The sequence below is a fragment of the Narcine bancroftii genome, chromosome 3, assembly GCF_036971445.1.
Source record: "Narcine bancroftii isolate sNarBan1 chromosome 3, sNarBan1.hap1, whole genome shotgun sequence".
Classification (NCBI taxonomy): domain Eukaryota; kingdom Metazoa; phylum Chordata; class Chondrichthyes; order Torpediniformes; family Narcinidae; genus Narcine; species Narcine bancroftii.
This window is the reverse complement of record NC_091471.1, coordinates 80,846,094-80,869,180: the sequence shown is the minus strand read 5'-3', so window position 1 is coordinate 80,869,180 and position 23,087 is coordinate 80,846,094. Positions and strand designations below refer to the sequence as shown.

General features: G+C 41.5%; 1 protein-coding gene across 2 annotated transcripts in view; it reads left to right on the top strand.

Annotated features, from left to right (window-relative positions):
- Positions 1-11,141: 11,141 nt before the first annotated feature.
- dhx29 (DEAH (Asp-Glu-Ala-His) box polypeptide 29) overlaps positions 11,142-23,087 on the top strand; it is an 89,485-nt gene continuing 77,539 nt past the window's right edge. For both annotated transcript variants that reach the window (XR_011353490.1, XM_069924356.1), the window contains exons 1-3: positions 11,142-11,363; positions 16,211-16,290; positions 17,540-17,653. Coding sequence is in view for 1 of the 2 variants with exons in the window: in XM_069924356.1 (XP_069780457.1) it covers positions 11,204-11,363; positions 16,211-16,290; positions 17,540-17,653 (354 nt within the window). In the remaining variant the exon portion in view is untranslated. The remainder of the gene's footprint in view (positions 11,364-16,210; positions 16,291-17,539; positions 17,654-23,087) is intronic.

The window sequence follows — 23,087 nt, the reverse complement described above, 5'->3', positions numbered from 1 at the left end:
GCGCTGGCATATTACCAACTGAGATCCTATTTGAAAGATAAATTAGGAAGCAATTTGAGTTTACCAGAGGGAAGTAACCTTGAATATGTGATTACAGATACAATGTTAATCAAAAGATTTATAACAAATATGTATATTAAACTGCAAGAAAAGGAGAATGAGGAAACAAATTAAAACTAAACAAAAATGGGAACAAGATTTAAATATAAAGATAAAAAAGGAAACATGGGAGAAATTATGTTCTGGAATGATGAGAAATACAATAAATACGAGGCTGCGTATGATACAATATAATTGGTTACACAGACTATACATTACACCGCAAAAGTTAAATAAATGGGACCCAACAGTATCTGATAGATGTTTTCGATGTAAAAAAGAAAGGGGATCAACAATTCATGCAATCTGGACATGTGAGAGAGTAGAAAAATTTTGGGATGATCTCAATCAGATATTAAATAAAATAACAGAAAACAATATACCAAAGAATCCAGAGATCTTTCTCCTAAGTAACATAAAAAATAAAGAATTTGGAATTGACTTGGAAGATGCACAAAAAAGATTTGTTAAGATAGCCCTAGCCGTAGCAAAAAAATGTATTATGTCAACCTGGAAATTGGAAGATAATTTGGAAAATACAACAATGGTATATAGAAATGAATAAATGTATTCCATTAGAAAAAATAACATATAGTTTAAGAAATAATATTGAAATATTCGAACAAGTATGGGAGCCTTACATTAAATACAATAGCGAAAACCTAACGGGGACAAACATTACCTAAGTTGATGGAAGGAGAAGGAAAGAAAAGAATGGACTCTGTAGAATTTCTGGTGTATTTTTGTTGAATGACAACATTGTCTGACTGAATTAATGCAACCTAGATTGTATACCTAAAATGGATGAGAGGGGGGGGGGTGTGGGGGGGTGGCTTGGGAGGAGGGGGGGGGGAGAGAAAAAGTCACTGTAAATGTGTGAAAAAGAAAAAGTGTATATCATGGCTATTGTGATTTATGGTGTGAAAAATAAAAAATTTAAAAAAAAAGAGAAATACAAGGTAAAGATATGTGATTACAGAAACAACAATAATAAAAAAAATTATAACAAACATTTACATCAAGCTGCAAGAGAAGGAAAATGCTGAAATAAGCTATAAACCCAAACAAAAGTGCGAAAAAGATTTCAACACAAAGATAAAAAATTAAACATGGGAAAAGTTATGTTCTGGATCTATGAAGAATATAATAAACACGAGGTTACGCATGATACAGTAGAATTGGTTACACAGGTTATATATCATGCCCCAAAAGTTTTAAAAAATGGGATCCAACATTATCAGATAGATGTTTTCTGAAGGAAATGGGAACAACAGTACATATAATTTGGGCATGTGAGAAAGTGAAAAAGTTTTGGGAAGATCTACATCAGGTATTAAATAAAATCACAAAAAACAACATACCAAAAAATCTAGAGATCTTTCTTCTAAATAATATAAGTAGTAAGGAATTAGGCCTCAAACTGGATGAAGCACAAAAAAGATTTATTGTGATAGCCTTAGCTGTAGCAAAAAAAATGTATAATGTCAACTTGGAAATCGGAAGAGAGCCTGAGAATACAGCAAGGGTACATGGAAATGAATAAATGTATTCCATTGGAAAAAATAACATATAATTAAAAAAAATAAAGTCACATTATTTGAACAAATTTGGGAACTGTACATAGAAACATAGAAGATAGGAGCAGGAGTAGGTCATTCGACCCTTCGAGCCTGCTCCGCCATTCAACGAGATCATGGCTGATCTTAAAGTTCAGTACCCCGTCCCCGCCTTCCCTCCGTAACCTTTAATACCCTTATACTGAATATATCCAATTCCCTCTTAAATATATTTAATGAACCTGCCTCTACTGCCCTCTGTGGCAATGAATTCCACAGATTCACCACCCTCTGGGTATAGAAATTCCTCCTCATCTCGGTCCTAAATGGTTTGCCTATTATCCTCAAACCATGGCCCCGGGTTCTGGATTTTCCCATCAATGGAAACATCCCATCTGCATCCATTCTGTCCAGTCCTGCCAGAATTTTATATGTCTCTATGAGATCCCCTCTCAATCTTCTAAACTCCAGTGAGTACAATCCCAATTTGTGCAATCTTTCCTCATAACTCATTCCTGCCATTCCAGGTATCAGCCTGGTGAATCGCCTCTGCACTCCCTCCATTGCAAGAACATCCTTCCTTAGAAAAGGTGACCAAAACTGCACACAATACTCCAGGTGTGGTCTCACCAAGGCCCTGTACAGCTGCAGTAAGGTATCCTTGTTCCTATACTCAAACCTTCTTGATATGAAGGCCAACATAACATTTGCTTTTTTAACCGCCTGCTGTACCTGCATGCTCGCCTTCAGAGACTGGTGTACAAGTACCCCTAGGTCTCTCTGCACTTCCCCATCTCTTAATCTATTGCCATTCAAATAGTAATCTGCCCTCCAGTTTGTATTACCAAAGTGGATAACCTCACATTTATCCACATTGTAGTGCATTTGCCATGTATCTGCCCAGTCCCTCAATTTATCCAAATCACACTGGAGCTTCCTGACCCCCTCTTCCGTGCACACAACCCCTCCTAGCTTAGTGTCATCTGCAAATTTGGAGATACTACATCCAATCCCCTCATCCAGATCATTAATGTAAATTGTGAACAGCTGGGGTCCCACTGGTCACCGCCTGCCACTCAGAAAATGAGCCATTTATCCCAACTCTCTGTCTTCTACCTGCCAGCCAGTTCTCAATCCACATCAATACTTTGCCCCCGAGGAGTCACGTGATGGAGTAGTGGCCGGACAGTGAACTCCAGCCCTCTCCAGAAAAGTCGGGAAAAACAAAGGAAAACACAAAGGCACAGAAATAAAAGTGAAAAAAAAGTGAGTATAAAGGTGGAAAGAAGATGGCGACAAAAAAAGAAAAATCGAAAGCAACGGTAAGAAGAGAGGAAGAGAAGACAACGGAGGAAGAAGGTGAAGGCCTTACCTGTTCGAAGAGGCCCGCTGTGGAGAGAAAAACCCGCTCCCTCAGGTCGATAGATAATGGACTACAACAATGGCTCACAGAGCCGAGTAAAAGTGCGCAACCGCGCATGCGCGAAGAGTCGCGCATGCGTGATGCGCATGAAAAAAAACACACCGACGGGAGGGGGGACCAGCTGGGGAGTCGATCTCCACAGCCAGCAACGACAGCTGCAGAACACCTGCAGCAAGAAGAGACCACAGAAGACAATGGAAACAAGAAAGAAGAGAAGAAAAGGGGAACAAAGAAACAACAGATGGCCAACCCAGAGGAAGAAGAAGAGGAAGAGGAAGAGTACAGTGAAATAGAAGAAGAAGAGAAAGGCAAGATAAAGGAGGTACTTTCTCTTATTAAAGGATACATGGAGTCATTTAAAGAATGGCAAACACAGGAATTTAATGATTTAAGAAAAAGAATAAACAACACAGAAGAGAAAATGAATAAAATAGATATGACCTTAACAGAAATGGGAAAGAAAATGGACAAGATGGAAGAGCGGGCAGTAGCAGCAGAAATGGAGGTAGAAGACTTAAAAAAGAAATTGGAGGAATCTAATTAAAAAAACTAAAGAGACACAAGAACTGTTAGCTCAAAAAATAGATATAATGGAAAATTATAACAGAAGAAATAACATAAAGATAGTGGGCCTTAAGGAAGATGAAGAAGGCAAGAATATGAGGGAGTTTATAAAAGATTGGATCCCTAAGACCCTAGGATGTCCAGAACTACAGCAAGAAATGGAAATAGAAAGGGCACATAGAGCATTGGCCTCTAAACCACAACCACAACAAAAACCAAGATCTATTGTAGTAAAATTCCTAAGATATACTACAAGAGAAAAGGTACTGGAGAAGACAATGGAAAAAGTAAGAGAGGGCAACAAACCACTGGAGTATAAAGGGCAAAAAATCTTCATTTATCCAGATATAAGTTTTGAACTCCTAAAGAAGAGAAAAGAGTTCAATACAGCAAAGGCGATTTTATGGAAGAAAGGGTATAAATTTATACTAAAGCATCCAGCGGTATTGAAAATATTTATTCCAGGACAACAAAACAGACTATTCTCGGACGCAGAAGAAGCACGAAAATTTGCAGAACAATTACAAAAATAGACTGAGGGATGAAGACGGGTAATAAGAGTAAAAATGATCACGATTGATATGTATGTGGGTAAAGAGGTATAAGAGTGAATAGATAAAATGTGCATACGTGAAGGTATCTGTACTTAGAGGAAAATATAGATAGTATAGACAAGAATGAATAAGGGAAGGTAATGGAATAGAGAGAATAAGGAGGGAATTAAAAGAGTGACCTTTGTTACATATGAAAAGTGAAATCTTTTCTGGGGAGGGCTGGGTGGGGAGAAATAGAGGTCACTGCAAAATCAGTTGACGCTTGCGAGTGAATTCGCAAACCCAAATGGAGAGGGGAGATGTGGTTGTCCGACAAGGGATAAAGGACAACTCAGGAGGGGAAGGGAAAATTGGGGATAAAGAAGATATAAATAGGAGAATAAGGAAAATGTTGGATGTTGTAGGAATATTGTCTTATAAAGAGTTGAAAATAAGAAAACAGAAATGGAAAAGGAGGAAAGGTAATGATGGAAAAACGGAAGGAGAAGATAAACAAAGTATAAAATGGCTATGCTGAACTATATGACTTTAAATATTAATGGAATACATAACCAAATTAAAAGGAAGAAACTACTAAATTTACTGAAAAAGGAAAAAATTGATATAGCATTTGTCCAAGAAACACACTTAACTGAATTGGAGCACAAGAAATTAAAGAGAGATTGGGTAGGACATGTAACAGCAGCATCATACAATTCAAAAGCAAGAGGAGTGGCTATATTAATTAGTAAAAATGTGCCATTTAAAATAGAAGAGGAAATAATAGATCCAGCAGGGAGATATGTTATGATAAAATGTCAGATATATTTGGAGTTTTGGAATCTACTTAATGTATATTCACCTAACGAAGAAGATCAAAAGTTTATGCAAGATATCTTTTTGAAGGTAGCTAATACGCAAGGGAACATACTAATAGGAGGGGATTTCAACCTGAATTTGGATCCAAATATGGATAAAACGGGGAAAAAAATTAATAGGAAGAACAAAGTAACCAAATTTATAATTAAATCAATGCAAGAAATGAAACTTTTGGATATATGGAGGAAACAAAACCCAAAAGAAAAGGAATACTCATACTACTCGGCTAGACATAAAACATACTCAAGAATAGACCTATTTTTGTTATCAGCTAGTATGCAGGATAGAGTAAGAAAAAGAGAATATAAAGCGAGAATACTATCAGACCATTCACCCTTAATATTGACAGTAAAGCTAGAGGACATCCCTCCAAGAATGTATAGATGGAGATTAAACCCCATGCTACTTAAAAGACAGGATTTTAGAGAATTTATTGAAAAACAATTAAAAATGTATTTTGAAGTAAATACGGAATCAGTGGAAGATAAGTTTATACTATGGGACGCAATGAAAGCATTCATTAGAGGGCAAATAATAAGCTATGTAACCAAGATGAAGAAGGACTATAATCAGGAAACAGAGCAGTTGGAAAGGGAAATAGTAAACATAGAAAAAAAATTAGCAATGAAGGAAGATACAACTAAAAGAAGAGAATTGGCGGATAAAAAAATAAAATATGAAACATTACAAACATATAAGGTAGAGAAGAATATAATGAAGACAAAACAGAAATATTATGAACTAGGGGAAAAAACGCACAAAATCCTAGCATGGCAGCTTAAGACAGAACAAGCTAAGAAAATGGTATTGGCATCAAGGAAAAAAGACAAACAAATTACATATAATCCAAAAGAAATTAAGGAAAATTTAGAGAATTCTATGAACAATTATACCGAACTGAAAACGAAGGGAAAGAAGGGAAAATAGAGGAATTTTTGACTAAAATTGAACTACCAAATCTACAAATAGAGGAACAAAATAAATTAACAGAACCATTTGGAATAGTAGAAATACAAGAGATAATTAAAAAATTACCAAATAATAAGACACCAGGAGAGGATGGATTTCCAATAGAATTCTACAAAACATTTAAACATTAATACCGCCCCTCCTGGATGTAATCAACCAGATTGATGAAACACAAAGCTTACCAGATTCATGTAAAACAGCAATAATTACAGTAATACTAAAACAAGGGAAAGATCCACTCTTACCAGCATCATATAGACCAATATCTTTGCTAAACACAGACTATAAGATAATAGCTAAACTATTAGCAAACAGATTAGCAGAACAGGTACCGAAAATGGTAAATTTAGACCAAACTGGATTTATCAAAAAAAGACGCACAACAGACAATATTTGTAAATTTATTAACTTAATTCATGCAGTAGAAGGAAATAAAGCACCTGCAGTAGCAGTTGCTTTAGACGCAGAGAAGGCCTTCGACAGAGTAGAATGGAATTATTTGTTCAAAGTATTGCAAAAATTCAGTTTACCGGAGAAGTATATTAATTGGATTAAAGCATTATATAAGGGACTGTTAGCGAAAGTGACAGTAAATGGACATGTATCAAAGCAATTTAACTTAAGCAGGTCAACGCGGCAGGGATGCCCACTATCACCTTTATTGTTTGCGCTAGCTATAGAACCACTAGCAGAATTGATAAGAATAGATAATAATATAAAAGGAATAAAAATAAAAGACAGGGAATATAAAATCAGTCTGCAATCAAACCCAAAGTGGAAATTCAGGGAAAATAACCGTGTGAATCTTTTTAACCCAGGGCTAACGAGGGCAATATACACACCTTTCTATATCGTACATATTATCCAGTTATTATAGAAGACTATATCAATATCAATTCATGCAGTTTTTCTGAAGGAATAAACCAGTTATCTTGAATAATCTCTGCTTAAATGATTTAAATCAAAGTTCAAGTCTCATCAGGCTTTTAGCATGCCTTCATTAGCCTTGGCAACAAAAAGCATGAGGCACAAGTTAGAAGAATGAGGACATCATCGTCAGGCATGTATTGTAAGGCAAAAAGCAACAATGTAAGTGTCTCTTATTTTGTTCAAAATTGCTAAGACTTCAAATACCAATGGTAAGTTCTTAGACTGTGGTACCCAATGCTGAAAATATTCAGGAATATTAACTGCTGACCAATTGATAAAGGGGGAAATTGGACTCCCAACATGTAAAGAAGTATTTTTTTTAATTGTCCAAATAAAAATCTTCAGTTGAATACCAAAAAAAAAACAAGAAAAAAAAACAACAACTTTGCCCCCAATCCCATGAGCCTTGATTTTGGAAGCCAGTCGTTTATGCGGGACCTCATCGAAGGCCTTTTGGAAGTCCAGGTACACCACATCCACTGGCTCTCCCCCATCTATTTTACCTGTCACCATCTCAAAGAATTCCAATAGATTTGTCAAGCACGATTTACCTTTTGTAAATCCATGTTGACTCCATCCGATCCCTTCTCTGCTAGTCATATGCTCCGTTATTACATCCTTAATAATGGATTCCATTATTTTGTCCACTACTGATGTAAGGCTCACAGGCCGATAATTCCCCGCTTTTTCTCTACCCCCCTTTTTAAATAGTGGGGTAACATTAGCTACTCTCCAATCCATGGGTACTGATCCTGAGTCTATCGAGTTCTGGAAAATAATTCTTAAAGCATCTGCTATCTGAATGGCCACTTCCTTGAGCCAGTTGTCGCAATCTCATCATGTACCGGGCAACCGTTTCTCCATCTTCTTGTTTTGTTTTGCGAAACAAATGACGTTGAAATGTAGCATTCGGTGTCACCACATAGTGTGCATTCAATGCATCTACAGCTTTCTGGTATTCCTCCTTCCTTCCAGTATTCGAAAGCGTCTTAAAATTTTCCCGAACTGCAGGTCCTGCGGTTAAGAGAAGTAACGCCCTCCGCTGCGCTTTCTGTTCCGCCATACTGCTATCGAGAAATAGGCCACGACTGTCAGCGTAGGCTTCAAATTCTTCCAGCCATGCCTTCCACTTCACACTCACAGTGCTTGCATCACCCGTCGGGTCAAAATGAGGAACACCTCGAAATTCAGCTCCTGTGACTTCCATGAAGAAAACCTTCCAGCTCAAAGCCACCAATTCAAAATCCAAAATGTTTATCACATTTAAAATCCAAAATGTTTATCCTCGTCGCCAATGTCACATTTGTGGTCCAAAATGTGAAATTAATAACACCATCACCACATGCTTTACCAGTTGAACATCTCAGTGTCTTTTTATTTTCCTGCTTCCCTTATTTCATCATCCTGTACCTTCCACCTCCAGTGCATACCATCTGACTTCCGGTCAGGTTAATACATATCATGCATATTCATTATCATGACAAACCCCCCCCCCCACTCCCCACGGAATCAATGGAGGAGGGGAAAGCAAAAGATTTTAACTATAAATGGAGTGTCAAATCACTAGAAAAATGACAGATAATTCCATACTAATACATATGATCAGAACGTGGCAAGAAATTAATGAATGTATAAGAGAAGGGATATCAATAAAAAGCACCATTGTGAAAAAATTTTCTTGCCAATGAACATAGGCAATAGAATAATAAATTCATAGTATGACAAAAATATGATGTATTGAAGACTGATACACAGAAAAAAACTCATGTCCTTTGAACATTAAAACACAAATACAAAGTGGCCAATGGGACCTTCTTTTGTTTTCTCCAGCTCAGACAAAGATGGGGACCAGCATTTACCCCACCTGAAATTAGTGAAACAAAATGAACGTTCTGAATGGGGAATATACCTAAATTTATAACAAAAATGTACTATGCTCTCCAGAGCGAAAATGAAAAACCAGGACTACAGAGGTCAAGAGAAAGATTGGGGATGGACTTGAATGTGGTGATTTCAGAAAGAAGGTAGTTATATTGGTGTAAGGACAGCATGACATCAATTATAAATGCAAAATATGGATCAGTTCAGAATAATTTTTTACCCCACAGAAATTACAGGGATGAAAATTACAGAGATGTGTTTCACATGTGAGACTGAGACAAGAAATTTTTTTACATGCTACATGGTCATGCATGAAGGTGAGGCCAATTTGGCACATCACAAAAAGGATTACAGGAGTGGCCTTCATGGGTGACTTAGAGCTATATCTACTAGGTAATTTTATGGAAATAAACAACAAATTGAATAAGTATCAAATCTCATTTATAAAAATAGCACTGGCAGTACCAACAAAAATGTATCATGATCACTTAAAGCACAATGGACAGCAGAAATGAACAGCTGTATACCTATGGAAAAAAATCTCGTAGAACTTAAAAGAATAAATATGACACTTTTGTAAAGATTTGGCAGCCATACCTGGACCACATAGGGGCTCAGATAGAATAATATAAAAAAAGACTGTAAATACAACTATTATATATATTTAAACAGTTTCCCCAATTGTATTTAAAAGATATGTAAGCATTGATGGTGTGCAGATTCTTATGTATGGAGGGGGAGGGAGGGAGGGACTGTTTTGTTTTTGTTTGTAAAAGTTAACATTGTGATATTAAAAAATTTATTATGTATATTTTTGAGAAAAAAAATCAAAAATCAAATATTAAAATAAGGAATTATCAGAATGTGTGATAGCTGGGTGATACAGGGGACAAAAAATGAAGGGGAAGAGCAGAAGGGGAACAAAAGAGAGAGACTCATTGGGCACTTTCAGGTGGTCAATTGACCCACTTGTAAAGCCGCATATTTTGGCAAAATGCGGCTGCGGGAAGGCCACGTGAATGTGCAGGAGGCGCCTGCGAGGCGAGTTTGGTAACCCTCCTCCAGGAGGGATAATTCCCTGTGGCTCAGTGGCCTCCCCAGCCATCTGAATGCAGCCGCCTAAAAGTGACTGCATTCGGATGACAGTCAGCTGGCCAACGCCTGACAGCTCCTCTCCCAGTCCCCACACTGTCGGGCGGCTGGCGCGGGCTGTCAGTGCGGGGATGTCCCCACACTGATCCTGCTGCCCTTCTCTCTCCCCACTCACGAAATCAGTCCCCACACCGTCAGGCAGCCGGCGCAGGCAGTCCCCACACTGTTGGGTCTGATTTCGGGTATGAGTATTCACCAGTCCCATACAGAACATCCTGTCCCACGCTGCACACTTTACCCTGACTTCTCTACAACATTCCTCTAGTCTCGATAGGCACTTTCAGGTGGCCAATTGCCCCGCTTGTCAAGCCGCATATTTTGGCAATATGCGGCTATTGGGAGGCCACGTGAACGTGCAGGAGGCGCTTGCAAGGCGAACTTTGTAACCCTCCTTCAAGAGGGATAATCGCCGCAGCACAGTGGCCTCCCCATCCATTTGAATGCAGCCACCTAAAAGCGGCTGCATTCGGGAAAAGTCAGCTGGCGAACGCCTGACAGCTCCTCTCCCAGTTGCCCCTTTCCCCCGGCACAGGACGTCGGGGCAGGGGCAGCTGGCTGGGCTGTCAGCGCGGGGTCTGCGGGGCTAGAGCGGCCGGCGAGAGAGAAGGGCACTGGCCAAAACAATCCCGGTACCCGACTCGAGCGCCAAACTCACCCGCCGGCTGCTCCAACCCCCCTTTGCCCCGCCGCCTGCCCCAGCCCCCCTTTGCCCCGCCGGCTGCCCCAGCCCCCCTTTGCCCCGCCGGCTGCCCCAGCCCCCCTTTGCCCCGCCGGCTGCCCCAGCCCCCCTTCTCCCCCGCGGGGTGGGGGGCGGCAGAGCGATCAGTGTGGGGATGTCCCCGTGCTGATAGCCCGCCACCCTAACTTGAAGCTCAAGGGACAGGAACCGGAGTGCGCTCAGTTACTGTCCCTTCAGGTGGCCAGCGCTGAGCTTTTAGCGCTGCCACCTGAACGGCAAATCAAAGGGCCGCTTTCTCTTCTTCAGGCGCGTTCTTAGCGGAGACTCCACCTAAATAAGGGTTTCACTTCGAAGCGCCGACCGTTCCTCTCCTCAAACTGCCCCGAGTTCCTCCAGCAGAGGGTGCATTGCTTTCTGTGTGGGCCTCCAATCACGCGAGGAAGCCCTGTGACGTCACTCGGGCGCATGCGTGCAGCGGTCGGAGGCTTTGGTGTGGGTTCTCCGAAGAGCGTGAGCGGCCTTGGAGGCGGGCGGACTGATGGGGGGGAAGAAGAAGAGGAGAAGTGAGGCGGCCGCGGTGGTGGCAGCGACTCGACTCCAGCGACCGGCGACAGCTCAGCCGGCGACTCATGGGAAAAATCAGAGTCCCCGGCCAACTGTCGCCAAACCGGCCACCAAGGAGAATAAAGTGAAAACAGGTACCGCAGCTGAGTCGCGGCACCGCGGGTGAACCCAGGCCCGGCGCAACCTCGGCGACCGCGCACTTTCTTGCGCCGTGGTGGGAACAGGCGCCGTCGGGAGAGCTTGGAGAACCGTGGGAAATGTTACCGGTTTAGAGGGCGTTTCGTCAGCCTTCACAGTTCGGGGATATTGTGCTCCAGTCCCAGCATCGTGATGAAGAACGAAACAATACAATTCCAAGTGTATAATGTTTTTATGGCCACAAAAATGTTGGATACATTGGTCAGTAACAATGTTCATCTGTTTACACTTCAGGGAAAAAAACACATCTAACTAAGTAGTTGATTTTTCAACAGGACAATAAAATCTATTATCTTTGAAGGTACCTACTACAAATCAACACCTTGAGAATATAACTTTTTTTCTGAGTCACAGCGTTTAATGCCTCTTACTTTGTTGAGAGGTAGATGTTCTTATGGTTGCCATAAGAATTATCCTCCAAATTATCCCTTGTATGCCTCCTAATTAGGACTGAGAGGAATTGCTTTTCCCAGAAAGTAGTGAATCTGTGGAATACTCTGCCCAGGTAACAGGCTCAATGGGCCTAATGGTCCTGCTCCTACTTCCCACAAAAAAAAAGTTAGTAATTGGCAGATGGGAGTTTGAGCTGTAGCCAGGAATTAGCAAAAACCAAGAATAATTGTTAGCAGCATGGATAATGTAAAATTTGTTTATGACTTTAAGAACCACCACTGTGGGTCTCCCATGTACCCTGATGATTCTCTCCTGTCTGTATCTGAGGGTGATGTGTGGGCTGCTTTCAGGGGGGTGAATCCAAATGGAGCATTCAGCCGAATATTAAAAATCTGTGCTGACCAACATGCCAATGTATTTAGGAATATCTTCAACACCTCCCTCTAGCAGGGCATGGTCCAACCTGTATCAAACAGGCCTCAATTCTACTCGTGTCCAAGAAGAGTATGCCTAAATGACACTCACATCAACAGTGATGGAATGTTTTGAAAGGCTGGTGTTGAAGCTATTCCCTCCTGTCTGTGTGGTGATGTGAATCCGTTCCAATTTGCCTACCATAGCAACAGGTCTACGGCCATATCACTAGCTCTACACAAAGCCCTGGAACACCTGGACAGCAACGATGCATATATCAGAATGTTCTTTATCACCTACAGACTGGCATTCACCTCATCCCCTCTAAAGGACAGCATGGTTAGCGCAGTTACAGCACCAGCGACCGGGACTGGGGTTCGAATCCTGTGCTCTCTCTGTCTGCATGGGTTTCCTCCCAATGTTCTGGTTTACTCTAATTGTTCAAAACGTACCAGGCTGAAAGGTCCTGTTACTGTGCTGTATGTCTAAATTAAAATGTATCAGCAAATTCCAAGACCTGGACCTCAGTCCCATTGTCTAATTGGATCCTGGATTTCCTCATCTCTAGACCACAATCAGTGAGGATTGGTAAGAACTTCTTCACAATCTTCAACAGTACCAGATAACAACAGGGCTGCTTCTCAGCCACCAACTCTATTCCCTATACACCTATGACTGTGTTGCTCAGTATGACATCACCATTTACAAATTTGCTGATGATGCTGTGGTAGTGGGTTGTATAACAAGGGGTGATGAGTCAGCATACAAGAGGAAGATTGAAAACATGGTTGAGTGGTACACCAACAACAAACTCACACTCAATGTTACCAAAACTGATTATTGACTTGAGAAAACCAGACATGTACAATAGATTGATTTTAGGGGGAATCAGAGGTGGAGAGAGTGAACAAGTTTAAGTTCTTGAGAGTCACTATCTTTCCTGAACCCAACACGCTTATGTCATCGTGAAGAAAGCATGTCAGCACTTCTGCTTCCTCAGGAGTTTGTGGAGGTTTGCTTTTACATACACTGGCAGATTTCTACAGATGTGTGGTGAAAAGTGTGCTGATGGCTGCATTATGGCCTGGTATGGGGACACCAATAGCCCTGAGTGGAAAGCCCTACAAAAGGTAGAGAAAACACAGCGCAGCACATCACAAGTGATACTCTCCCCACCATCGAGAACATCTTCAGAGAATGCTGCCGTCGGAGAGTAGCAGCAATCATCAAGGATCCACACCACCCACCGCGTGCTCTGTTCTTGCTGCTACCATCAAGAAAAAGGCTTGGGTGCCATAAAACTTGTGCCACCAGGTTCAGGAATAGCTGCTACCCTTCCCCTCCTCAACAACAAACTCAATCAGACTCTTTTGCGTTTGATTTTTTTTCTCTGTATTGCAGTCAGTTTGTTTGCATTTCTTTACTTATTAACATGTACACTTATCTTCAGTACAGGTTTTTGCACTACCAATAAGAGGTAATTCTGCCTCGTCTGTGGGGAAAAAAGAATCTCAGTTGTATATGATGTCATGTATGTACTATGACAATAATTCTGAACTTAGAACGTTGAAAATGTATATCTGAATAAATTGAAGTTGTTCATTGGTGTCCGTATGCATCCGAAACCCACTGGAAAGTCAAAACTGCAAGTCTGCATGCTGCAAACTTTTAATAAAAGTGATAAACTTTTAATGATGTTACAGAGCAGCCTGTTGATATTGCAATGCAGTAAAGTTTATTGTGGATGTTTGAGTAGGGTGTTTGGAACCTTTTTCAAATAATTTCAAGCTTGTTGAATGTTGCACTAAACTCTCTGCCAAACTGCCAAAGAACAAAACAAAGGACTCTACATCACCTTTGTTGACCTCACCAAAGCCTTCGACACCGTGAGCAGGAAAGGGCTCTGGCAAATACTAGAGCGCATCGGATGTCCCCCAAAGTTCCTCAACATGATTATCCAACTGCACGAAAACCAACAAGGTCGGGTCAGATACAGCAATGAGCTCTCTGAACCCTTCTCCATTAACAATGGCGTGAAGCAAGGCTGTGTTCTCGCACCAACCCTCTTTTCAATCTTCTTCAGCATGATGCTGAACCAAGCCATGAAAGACCCCAACAATGAAGACGCTGTTTACATCCGGTACCGCACGGATGGCAGTCTCTTCAATCTGAGGCGCCTGCAAGCTCACACCAAGACACAAGAGAAACTTGTCCGTGAACTACTCTTTGCAGATGATGCCGCTTTAGTTGCCCATTCAGAGCCAGCTCTTCAGCGCTTGACGTCCTGCTTTGCGGAAACTGCCAAAATGTTTGGCCTGGAAGTCAGCCTGAAGAAAACTGAGGTCCTCCATCAGCCAGCTCCCCACCATGACTACCAGCCCCCCCACATCTCCATCGGGCACACAAAACTCAAAACGGTCAAGCAGTTTAACTATCTCGGCTGCACCATTTCATCAGATGCAAGGATCGACAATGAGATAGACAACAGACTCGCCAAGGCAAATAGCGCCTTTGGAAGACTACACAAAAGAGTCTGGAAAAACAACCAACTGAAAAACCTCACAAAGATAAGCGTATACAGAGCCGTTGTCATACCCACACTCCTGTTCGGCTCCGAATCATGGGTCCTCTACCGGCACCACCTACGGCTCCTAGAACGCTTCCACCAGCGTTGTCTCCGCTCCATCCTCAACATCCATTGGAGCGCTCACACCCCTAACGTCGAGGTACTCGAGATGGCAGAGGTCGACAGCATCGAGTCCACGCTGCTGAAGATCCAGCTGCGCTGGATGGGTCACGTCTCCAGAATGGAGGACCATCTCCTTCCCAAGATCGTATTATATGGCGAGCTCTCCACTGGCCACCGTGACAGAGGTGCACCAAAGAAAAGGTACAAGGACTGCCTAAAGAAATCTCTTGGTGCCTGCCACATTGACCACCGCCAGTGGGCTGATAACGCCTCAAACCGTGCATCTTGGCGCCTCACAGTTTGGCGGGCAGCAGCCTCCTTTGAAGAAGACCGCAGAGCCCACCTCACTGACAAAAGGCAAAGGAGGAAAAACCCAACACCCAACCCCAACCAACCAATTTTCCCTTGCAACCGCTGCAATCGTGTCTGCCTGTCCCGCATCGGACTGGTCAGCCACAAACGAGCCTGCAGCTGACGTGGACTTTTTACCCCCTCCATAAATCTTCGTCCGCGAAGCCAAGCCAAAGAGAAGAGAGAATGTTGCACTGATCCAGAGGAGTAAAGAATATTCGTTGTCCTTTTAAATAGTGCCATGTATGTGGCAGAAAGTTTATCGGGAGTCAAATTGTTTTTTAGCCTGCAATGTCAGGAAAATCGCTGAAAAAAATCAACATAATTATTGCCTATGTGGTCGTTCATACTTGACATCTTTTCAGACTGCACACACCTGAGTGCAATAGTCCCGGTGGTTGGACATGGAGCCGAGTGAATAACAGACAACAAATTTTTCTGCTATGATTTCCTTTGCAGACTTCCTCCAAAAAGTTATAGGGGACCTGCAGGATAAATCGCGGTGCAGTAATTGACTCATAATTCCTGCACATTTCTTTTTTGATTGCTCATGTAGCAGCATAATTCCTTGATTGTACCATTACATAACTGCAGTCTAAAAACCCCTACTCATGAACAAATATGCACCTCTAATTTCCCTTTGTAACCACACTATTCACATGAGTAGGCTAATGAAATTTCTTATTGCCATTACAACTTCCTCCACCCCCTCATACCAGGTGATTTGGCTGGCAGCAATAATTGTATTTGTATGTTAGTGGGAATTGTTAGTTATGCAGTCATTATAGACTATTCCAGTGCTAGCTAGTGGAAGATGTTTGGATTATTAACTGTTCACTTTGATGACTTCTAGATCACAAAGTCCTCTGTAGTCATGTAGCAGGCTTCCAACCAGTGTTTGCCAAATTATTAGTTTATTTTTACTTTTTTTCTTAGGTCCAAAAACTTATAGCTTGGGGGCATCCTCCACAAATGAACTTGGTGCTGTGGGAACTTTGGACCGATCCATTCTTAAGGTAATAATAAACAATTGTGAAAGCAAGGTTTTTAAAAATTGAGTAACATGGTACAGAAATTTTTTCCTTGGTTACACATAAACTAAGTGTGCAATATAGTTATGGATGTGGTTTTTGTTTAAATTTAATTTTATTAACTGAAGTGGAGTACCATGGTACATGTGCTGCTTGGTGTCACACTTATTGCATGATTCCAAGACACATTTCAATCATAATGCATTTTTCTCAACTTCTCAAAGTACAAAGATTATCACGTGGACAGAAATTCTGCTTTGTAAGAATCTGCATATATCTCTGGAGAATTAGTCTGCATATATCTCTGGAGGATTAGTCTATCTATTCTGTGTGGGAAATAACTTTTTTTAAACTTTATTTTATGAATGATGAGCATGAACTGTGAATTATATTTATATTTTAATTTGCATGCCATGCTCTTTTGTTCAGTGTTTGAAAATTCTGGCTTGCAGTGGCACAAAGTCAACAAGTAAGAATTTGAATGCATATGTACATTTTCATAAAATATTTATGAAAATCAGGTCATTAACATTATCATTGTCTAAATAGTTGCATCCAGACCTCCAATCTGGCTACACCTTGTAGATGTTTGTGTTTTTCAGATAAATGATTTGTATTTCAGTTTAGATCAGTTTTGAAAGCTTTCATGCTGAAGACTTACTCAAAAATGCATGTTGATTTTGTGCCAGTAGAGAAAAAAAGTGTTTGCATTGTTTGAGTTGTGCAAATTCCACCTAGATTTGAAATGAAAGGGCAGAATGAATTTTTTCTCTTCCCCTCTAGAGAAGAAATAGAACATTTGCGTGGTGTAAATTGCTTATGTTCATTCTAGAATGGAAAACAATTGCATTTTCATAAATGACAGTATTAAGCAATCATGGTGTTGTCATTTATTTATTTTTGTGATAATTACTATCTCAATAAGCATATAATTTGCAACAAATTGTGTTTAAAAATTGCTATTGTTTTTAATGGTAAATATGAGAATAGTTGTTATTTATCATAACAATGGCTATATCAAGGTGTTCTTGAGGCACTTTATTATTTTCAGTCACAATTTGTTTTTTTCATTTCATTCGCTATTTTACTTATATGGCTAAACTGTACTATTGACGATGTATTATTGTGTTAATTATAAACTTTTAATGGTATTTGAAGATTTAATATTTTATTACCCTCTCATGTTGAAAGAAATAATATCGAGTTTGTTAATTAGAACTTTCAAAATTTTTAGGTGGCAATTAAACTTGAATTGGAGAAAAACGTTATAAGATTGATCAACCAATTCAAAATGCAACATAGCAAATCAGGAACAATATCGGGAAGGCTCACAGCTAAGAAGCTACAGGTAAAGGCTCATCATTTTATGCTAATTGATATATCAAGTGTTTCAGAAATCGTTAGATAATAATTGCATTGTTATTACTGTGCAGTTTATAAACCAAAGGGAATATTTCTCCAGATTTAGTGCTGATAAGTTACAATTTTACCGCAACTAATGCAGCCAAGTATATTTGTCTTTTCTTCTTGTGAACACAAAAGCACTATTGTTGTTTTCTTTGTTACTGATATATCACCACCAATTATAGTTTCTTAATCATTTGTTGAAGTCTTTCATGGCTTGGTTCAGCATCATGCTGAAGAAGATTGAAAAGAGGGTTGGTGCGAGAACACAGCCTTGCTTCAGGCCATTGTTAACGGAGAAGGGTTCAGAGAGCTCATTGCTGTATCTGACCCGACCTTGTTGGTTTTCATGTTTTTTTTTTGTTTTTTTTAAAATTTTTTATTTTTCACACCATAAATCACATTAGCCATGATGTACACTATTTCTTTTTCACACATATACAGTGACTTTTTCTCTCCCCCCCCCCCCCTTTCCTCCCAAACCACCCCCCCACACCCCCCTCTCATCCATTTTAGGTATACAATCTAGGTTGCATTAAGCCAGTCAGACAATGTTGTCATTCAACAAAATTACACCAGAAATTCTACTGAGTCCATTCTTTTCTTTCCTTCTCCTTCCATCAACTTAGGTAATGTTTGTCCCCGGTAGGTTTTCGCTATTGTATTTAATGTAAGGCTCCTATACTTGTTCGAATATTTCAATATTATTTCTTAACCTATATGTTATTTTTTCTAATGGAATACATTTATTCATTTAAATTTAGTAGTTTCTTCCTTTTAATTTGGTTATGTATTCCATTAATAGTTAAAGACATATAGTTCAGCGTAGCCCTTTTATATTTTGTTTATCTTCTCTTTCCGTTTTTCCATCATTACCTTTCCTCCTTTTCCATTTCTGTTTTCTTATTTTCAACTCTTTATAAGACAACATTCCTACAACATCCAACATTTTCCTTATTCTCCTATTTCTATCTTATTTATCCCCAATCTCCCCTTCACCTCCTGAGTTGTCCTTTATCCCTTGTCGGACAACCACATCTCCCCTCTCCATTTGGATTTGCGAATCCACTCGCAAGCGTCAACTGATTTTGCAGTGACCGCTATTTCCCCCCACCCCGCCTCCCCCAGAAAAGATTTCACTTTTCTTATGTCACAAAGGTCACTCTTTTAATTCCCTCCTTATTCTCTCTATTCCATTACCTTCCCTTATTAATTCTTGTCTATACTATCTATATTTTCCTCTAAGTACAGATACATTCATGTATGCTCATTGTCTCTATTCACTCTTATACCTCTTTACCCGCATACATATCAATCGTGATCATTTTTACTCTCATTACCCGTCTTCATCCCTCAGTCTATTTTTGTCTTTACCCACATACATATCAATCGTGATCATTTTAACTCTCATTACCCGTCTTCCTCCCTCAGTCTATTTTTGTAATTGTTCTGCAAATTTTCGTGCTTCTTCTGGATCCGAGAATAGTCTGTTTTGTTGTCCTGGAATAAATATTTTCAATACCGCTGGATGCTTTAGTATAAATTTATACCCTTTCTTCCATAAAATCGCCTTTGCTGTATTGAACTCTTTTCTCTTCTTTAGGAGTTCAAAACTTATATCTGGATAAATGAAGATTTTTTGCCCTTTATACTCCAGTGGTTTGTTGCCCTCTCTTACTTTTTCCATTGTCTTCTCCAGTACCTTTTCTCTTGTAGTATATCTTAGGAATTTTACTACAATAGATCTTGGTTTTTGTTGTGGTTGTGGTTTAGAGGCCAATACTCTATGTGCCCTTTCTATTTCCATTTCTTGCTGTAGTTCTGGACATCCTAGGGTCTTAGGGATCCACTCTTTTATAAACTCCCTCATATTCTTGCCTTCTTCGTCTTCCTTAAGGCCCACTATCTTTATGTTATTTCTTCTGTTATGGTTTTCCAATGTATCTATTTTTTGAGCTAGTAGTTCTTGTGTCTCTTTAGTTTTTTTATTAGATTCCTCCAATTTCTTTTTTAAGTCTTCTACCTCCATTTCTGCTGCTACTGCCCGCTCTTCCATCTTGTTCATTTTCTTTCCCATTTCTTTTAAGGTCATCTCCATTTTATTTATTTTCTCTTCTGTGTTGTTTATTCTTTTTCTTAAATCCTTAAATTCCTGTGTTTGCCATTCTTTAAATGACTCCATGTATCCTTTAATAAGAGCAAGTATATCCTTTACCTTGCCTTTCTTTTCTTCTTCTATTTCACTGTACTCTTCCTCTTCCTCTTCTTCTTCCTCTGGGTTGACCATCTGTTGTTTCTTTGGTGCCCTTTCCTCCTCTTCTTTCTTGTTTCTATTGTCTTCTGTGGTCTCTTCTTGCTGCAGGTGTTCTGCAGCTGTCGTTGCCGGCTGTGGAGATCGACTCCCCAGCTGGTCCCCCCTCCCGTCGGTGTGTATTTTTTTCATTCGCATACTTTGCGCATGCGCGGTTGCGCACTTTTACTCGGCTCTGCGAGCCATTTTTGTAGTCCATTATTTACCGACCTGAGGGAGCGGGTTTCTCTCTCCGCAGCGGGCATCTTCGGACAGGTAAGGCCTTCACCTTTTTCCTCCTTTGTCTTCTCTTCCTCTCTTCTTACCGTTGCTTTCGATTTTTCTTTTTTTGTCGCCATCTTCTTTCCACCTTTATACTCACTTTTCTGTAACTTTTATTTCTGTGCCTTTGTGTTTTCCTTTGTTTTTCCCGACTTTTCTGGAGAGGGCTGGAGTTCACCGTCCGGCCACTACTCCATCACGTGACTCCTCCTTTTCTTTTAATGTCGTCGGAGGGAGAGGTCATCGATGCAGAGGGGACTAACAATGAAGTGATTCAGAATTTTATTGTCATTGCCTTGAACTTCTTCCTTGCTTTTGTACTGTATGTTTCTATAAATAACGAAGAGGAATCCCATATCCTGCAGGAAGGAGTGATAATCACGTTGAACCCGGAGGCGCGATCGGAAGATGCGGAGACGAGCCCGCTGCCACTGATCTCCAGACGGGGTGTCTGTGTGTGTCGTTGGTTTTCATGTTGAGGAACTTTGGGGGGCATCCGATGCGCTCTAGTATTTGCCAAAGCCCTTTCCTGCTCACGGTGTCAAAGGCTTTGGTGAGGTCAACAAAGGTGATGTAGAGTCCTTTGTTTGGTTCTCTGCACTTTTCTTGGAGCTGTCTGAGGGCAAAGACCATGTCAGTAGTTCCTCTGTTTGCGCGAAAGCCGCACTGTGATTCTGGGAGAATATTCTCGGCGACACGAGGTATTATTCTATTTAGGAGAATCCTAGCGAAGATTTTGCCTGCAATGGAGAGCAGTGTGATTACCCTGTAGTTTGAGCAGTCTGATTTCTCGCCTTTGTTTTTGTACAGGGTGATGATGATGGCATCACGAAGGTCCTGAGGCAGTTTTCCTTGGTCCCAACAAAGCTTGAAAAACTCATGCAGTTTGGCATGCAGAGTTTTGCCGCCAGCCTTCCAGACCTCTGGAGGGGATTCCATCCATACCTGCTGCTTTGCCACTTTTCAGTTGTTCAATTGCCTTAAATGTCTCATCCTGGGTGAGGACCTCATCCAGCTCTAGCCTTAGGGGCTGTTGAGGGAGCTGGAGCAGGGCGGAATCTTGGACTGAGCGGTTGGCACTGAAAAGAGATTGGAAGTGTTCTGACCATCGGTTGAGGATGGAGATCTTGTCACTGAGGAGGACTTTGCCGTCTGAGCTGTGCAGCGGGCTTTGGACTTGGGGTGAGGGGCCGTACACAGCCTTTAGAGCCTCGTAGAAACCCCTGAAGTTGCCAATGTCCGCTTTGAGTTGGGTTCGCTTGGTAAGGCTAGTCCACCACTCATTTTGGATCCCCCGGAGTTTGCGCTGAAGATGGCTGCATGCGCGACGGAAGGCTTGTTTCTTCTCTGGACAGGAAGGCTTTGTAAGGTGAGTCTGGTGGGCAGCTCGCTTCTTTGCCAGCAGCTCCTGGATTTCCTGGCTGTTATCGTCGAACCAGTCCTTGTTTTTCCTGGAGGAGAAGCCCAGTACCTCTTCAGTGGATTGCAGTATGGTAGTCTTCAGCTGATCCCAGAGGGTTTCAGGGGACGAGTCCGTGAGGCGGATTGCATCGTCGAGCTTTGCTTTGAGGTTTGCCTGGAAGTTTCCTCTCACTTTGTCTGACTGCAGGTTTCCGACATTGAACCTCTTTCTAGGGGCTCTGCTGTTCATGGGGTTTGGCTTGAAGTGAAGGTTGAGCTTGCAGCGAACCAGCCGGTGGTCAGTGTGACATTCCGCGCTGGGCATGACCCTGGTGTGGAGCACATCTCGTTTGTCTCTTTCTCTCACCAGGACGTAGTCCAGGAGGTGCCAGTGTTTGGATCGGGGATGCATCCAGGTAGTCTTCAGGCTGTCCCTCTGCTGAAACAGTGTTTGTAATGACAAGCCGCTGTTTACATACGGTACTGCACGGATGGCAGTCTTTTCAATCTGAGGCGCCTGCAAGCTCACACCAAGACACAAGAGAAACTTGTCCGTGAACTACTCTTTGCAGACGATGCCGCTTTAGTTGCCCATTCAGAGCCAGCTCTTCAGCGCTTGACGTCCTGTTTTGCGGAAACTGCCAAAATGTTTGGCCTGGAAGTCAGCCTGAAGAAAACGGAGGTCCTCCATCAACCAGCTCCCCACCATGACTACCAGCCCCCCCACATCTCCATCGGGCACACAAAACTCAAAACGGTCAACCAGTTTACTTATCTCGGCTGCACCATTTCATCAGATGCAAGGATTGACAACGAGATAGACAACAGATTCTCCAAGGCAAATAGCGCCTTTGGAAGACTACACAAAAGCGTCTGGAAAAACAACCAACTGAAAAACATCACAAAGATTAGCGTATACAGAGCCATTGTCATACCCACACTCCTGTTCGGCTCCGAATCATGGGTCCTCTACCGGCATCACCTACGGCTCCTAGAACGCTTCCACCAGCGTTGTCTCCGCTCCATCCTCAAAATTCATTGGAGCGACTTCATCCTTAACATCGAAGTACTCAAGATGGCAGAGGTCGACAGCATCGAGTCCACGCTGCTGAAGATCCAGCTGCGCTGGGTGGGTCACGTCTCCAGAATGGAGGACCATCGCCTTCCCAAGATCGTGTTATATGGCGAGCTCTCCACTGGCCACCGTGACAGAGGTGCACCAAAGAAGAGGTACAAGGACTGCCTAAAGAAATCTCTTGGTGCCTACCACATTGACCACCGCCAGTGGGCTGATATCGCCTCAAACCGTGCACCTTGGCGCCTCACAGTTCGGCGGGCAGCAACCTCCTTTGAAGAAGACTGCAGAGCCCACCTCACTGACAAAAGACAAAGGAGGAAAAACCCA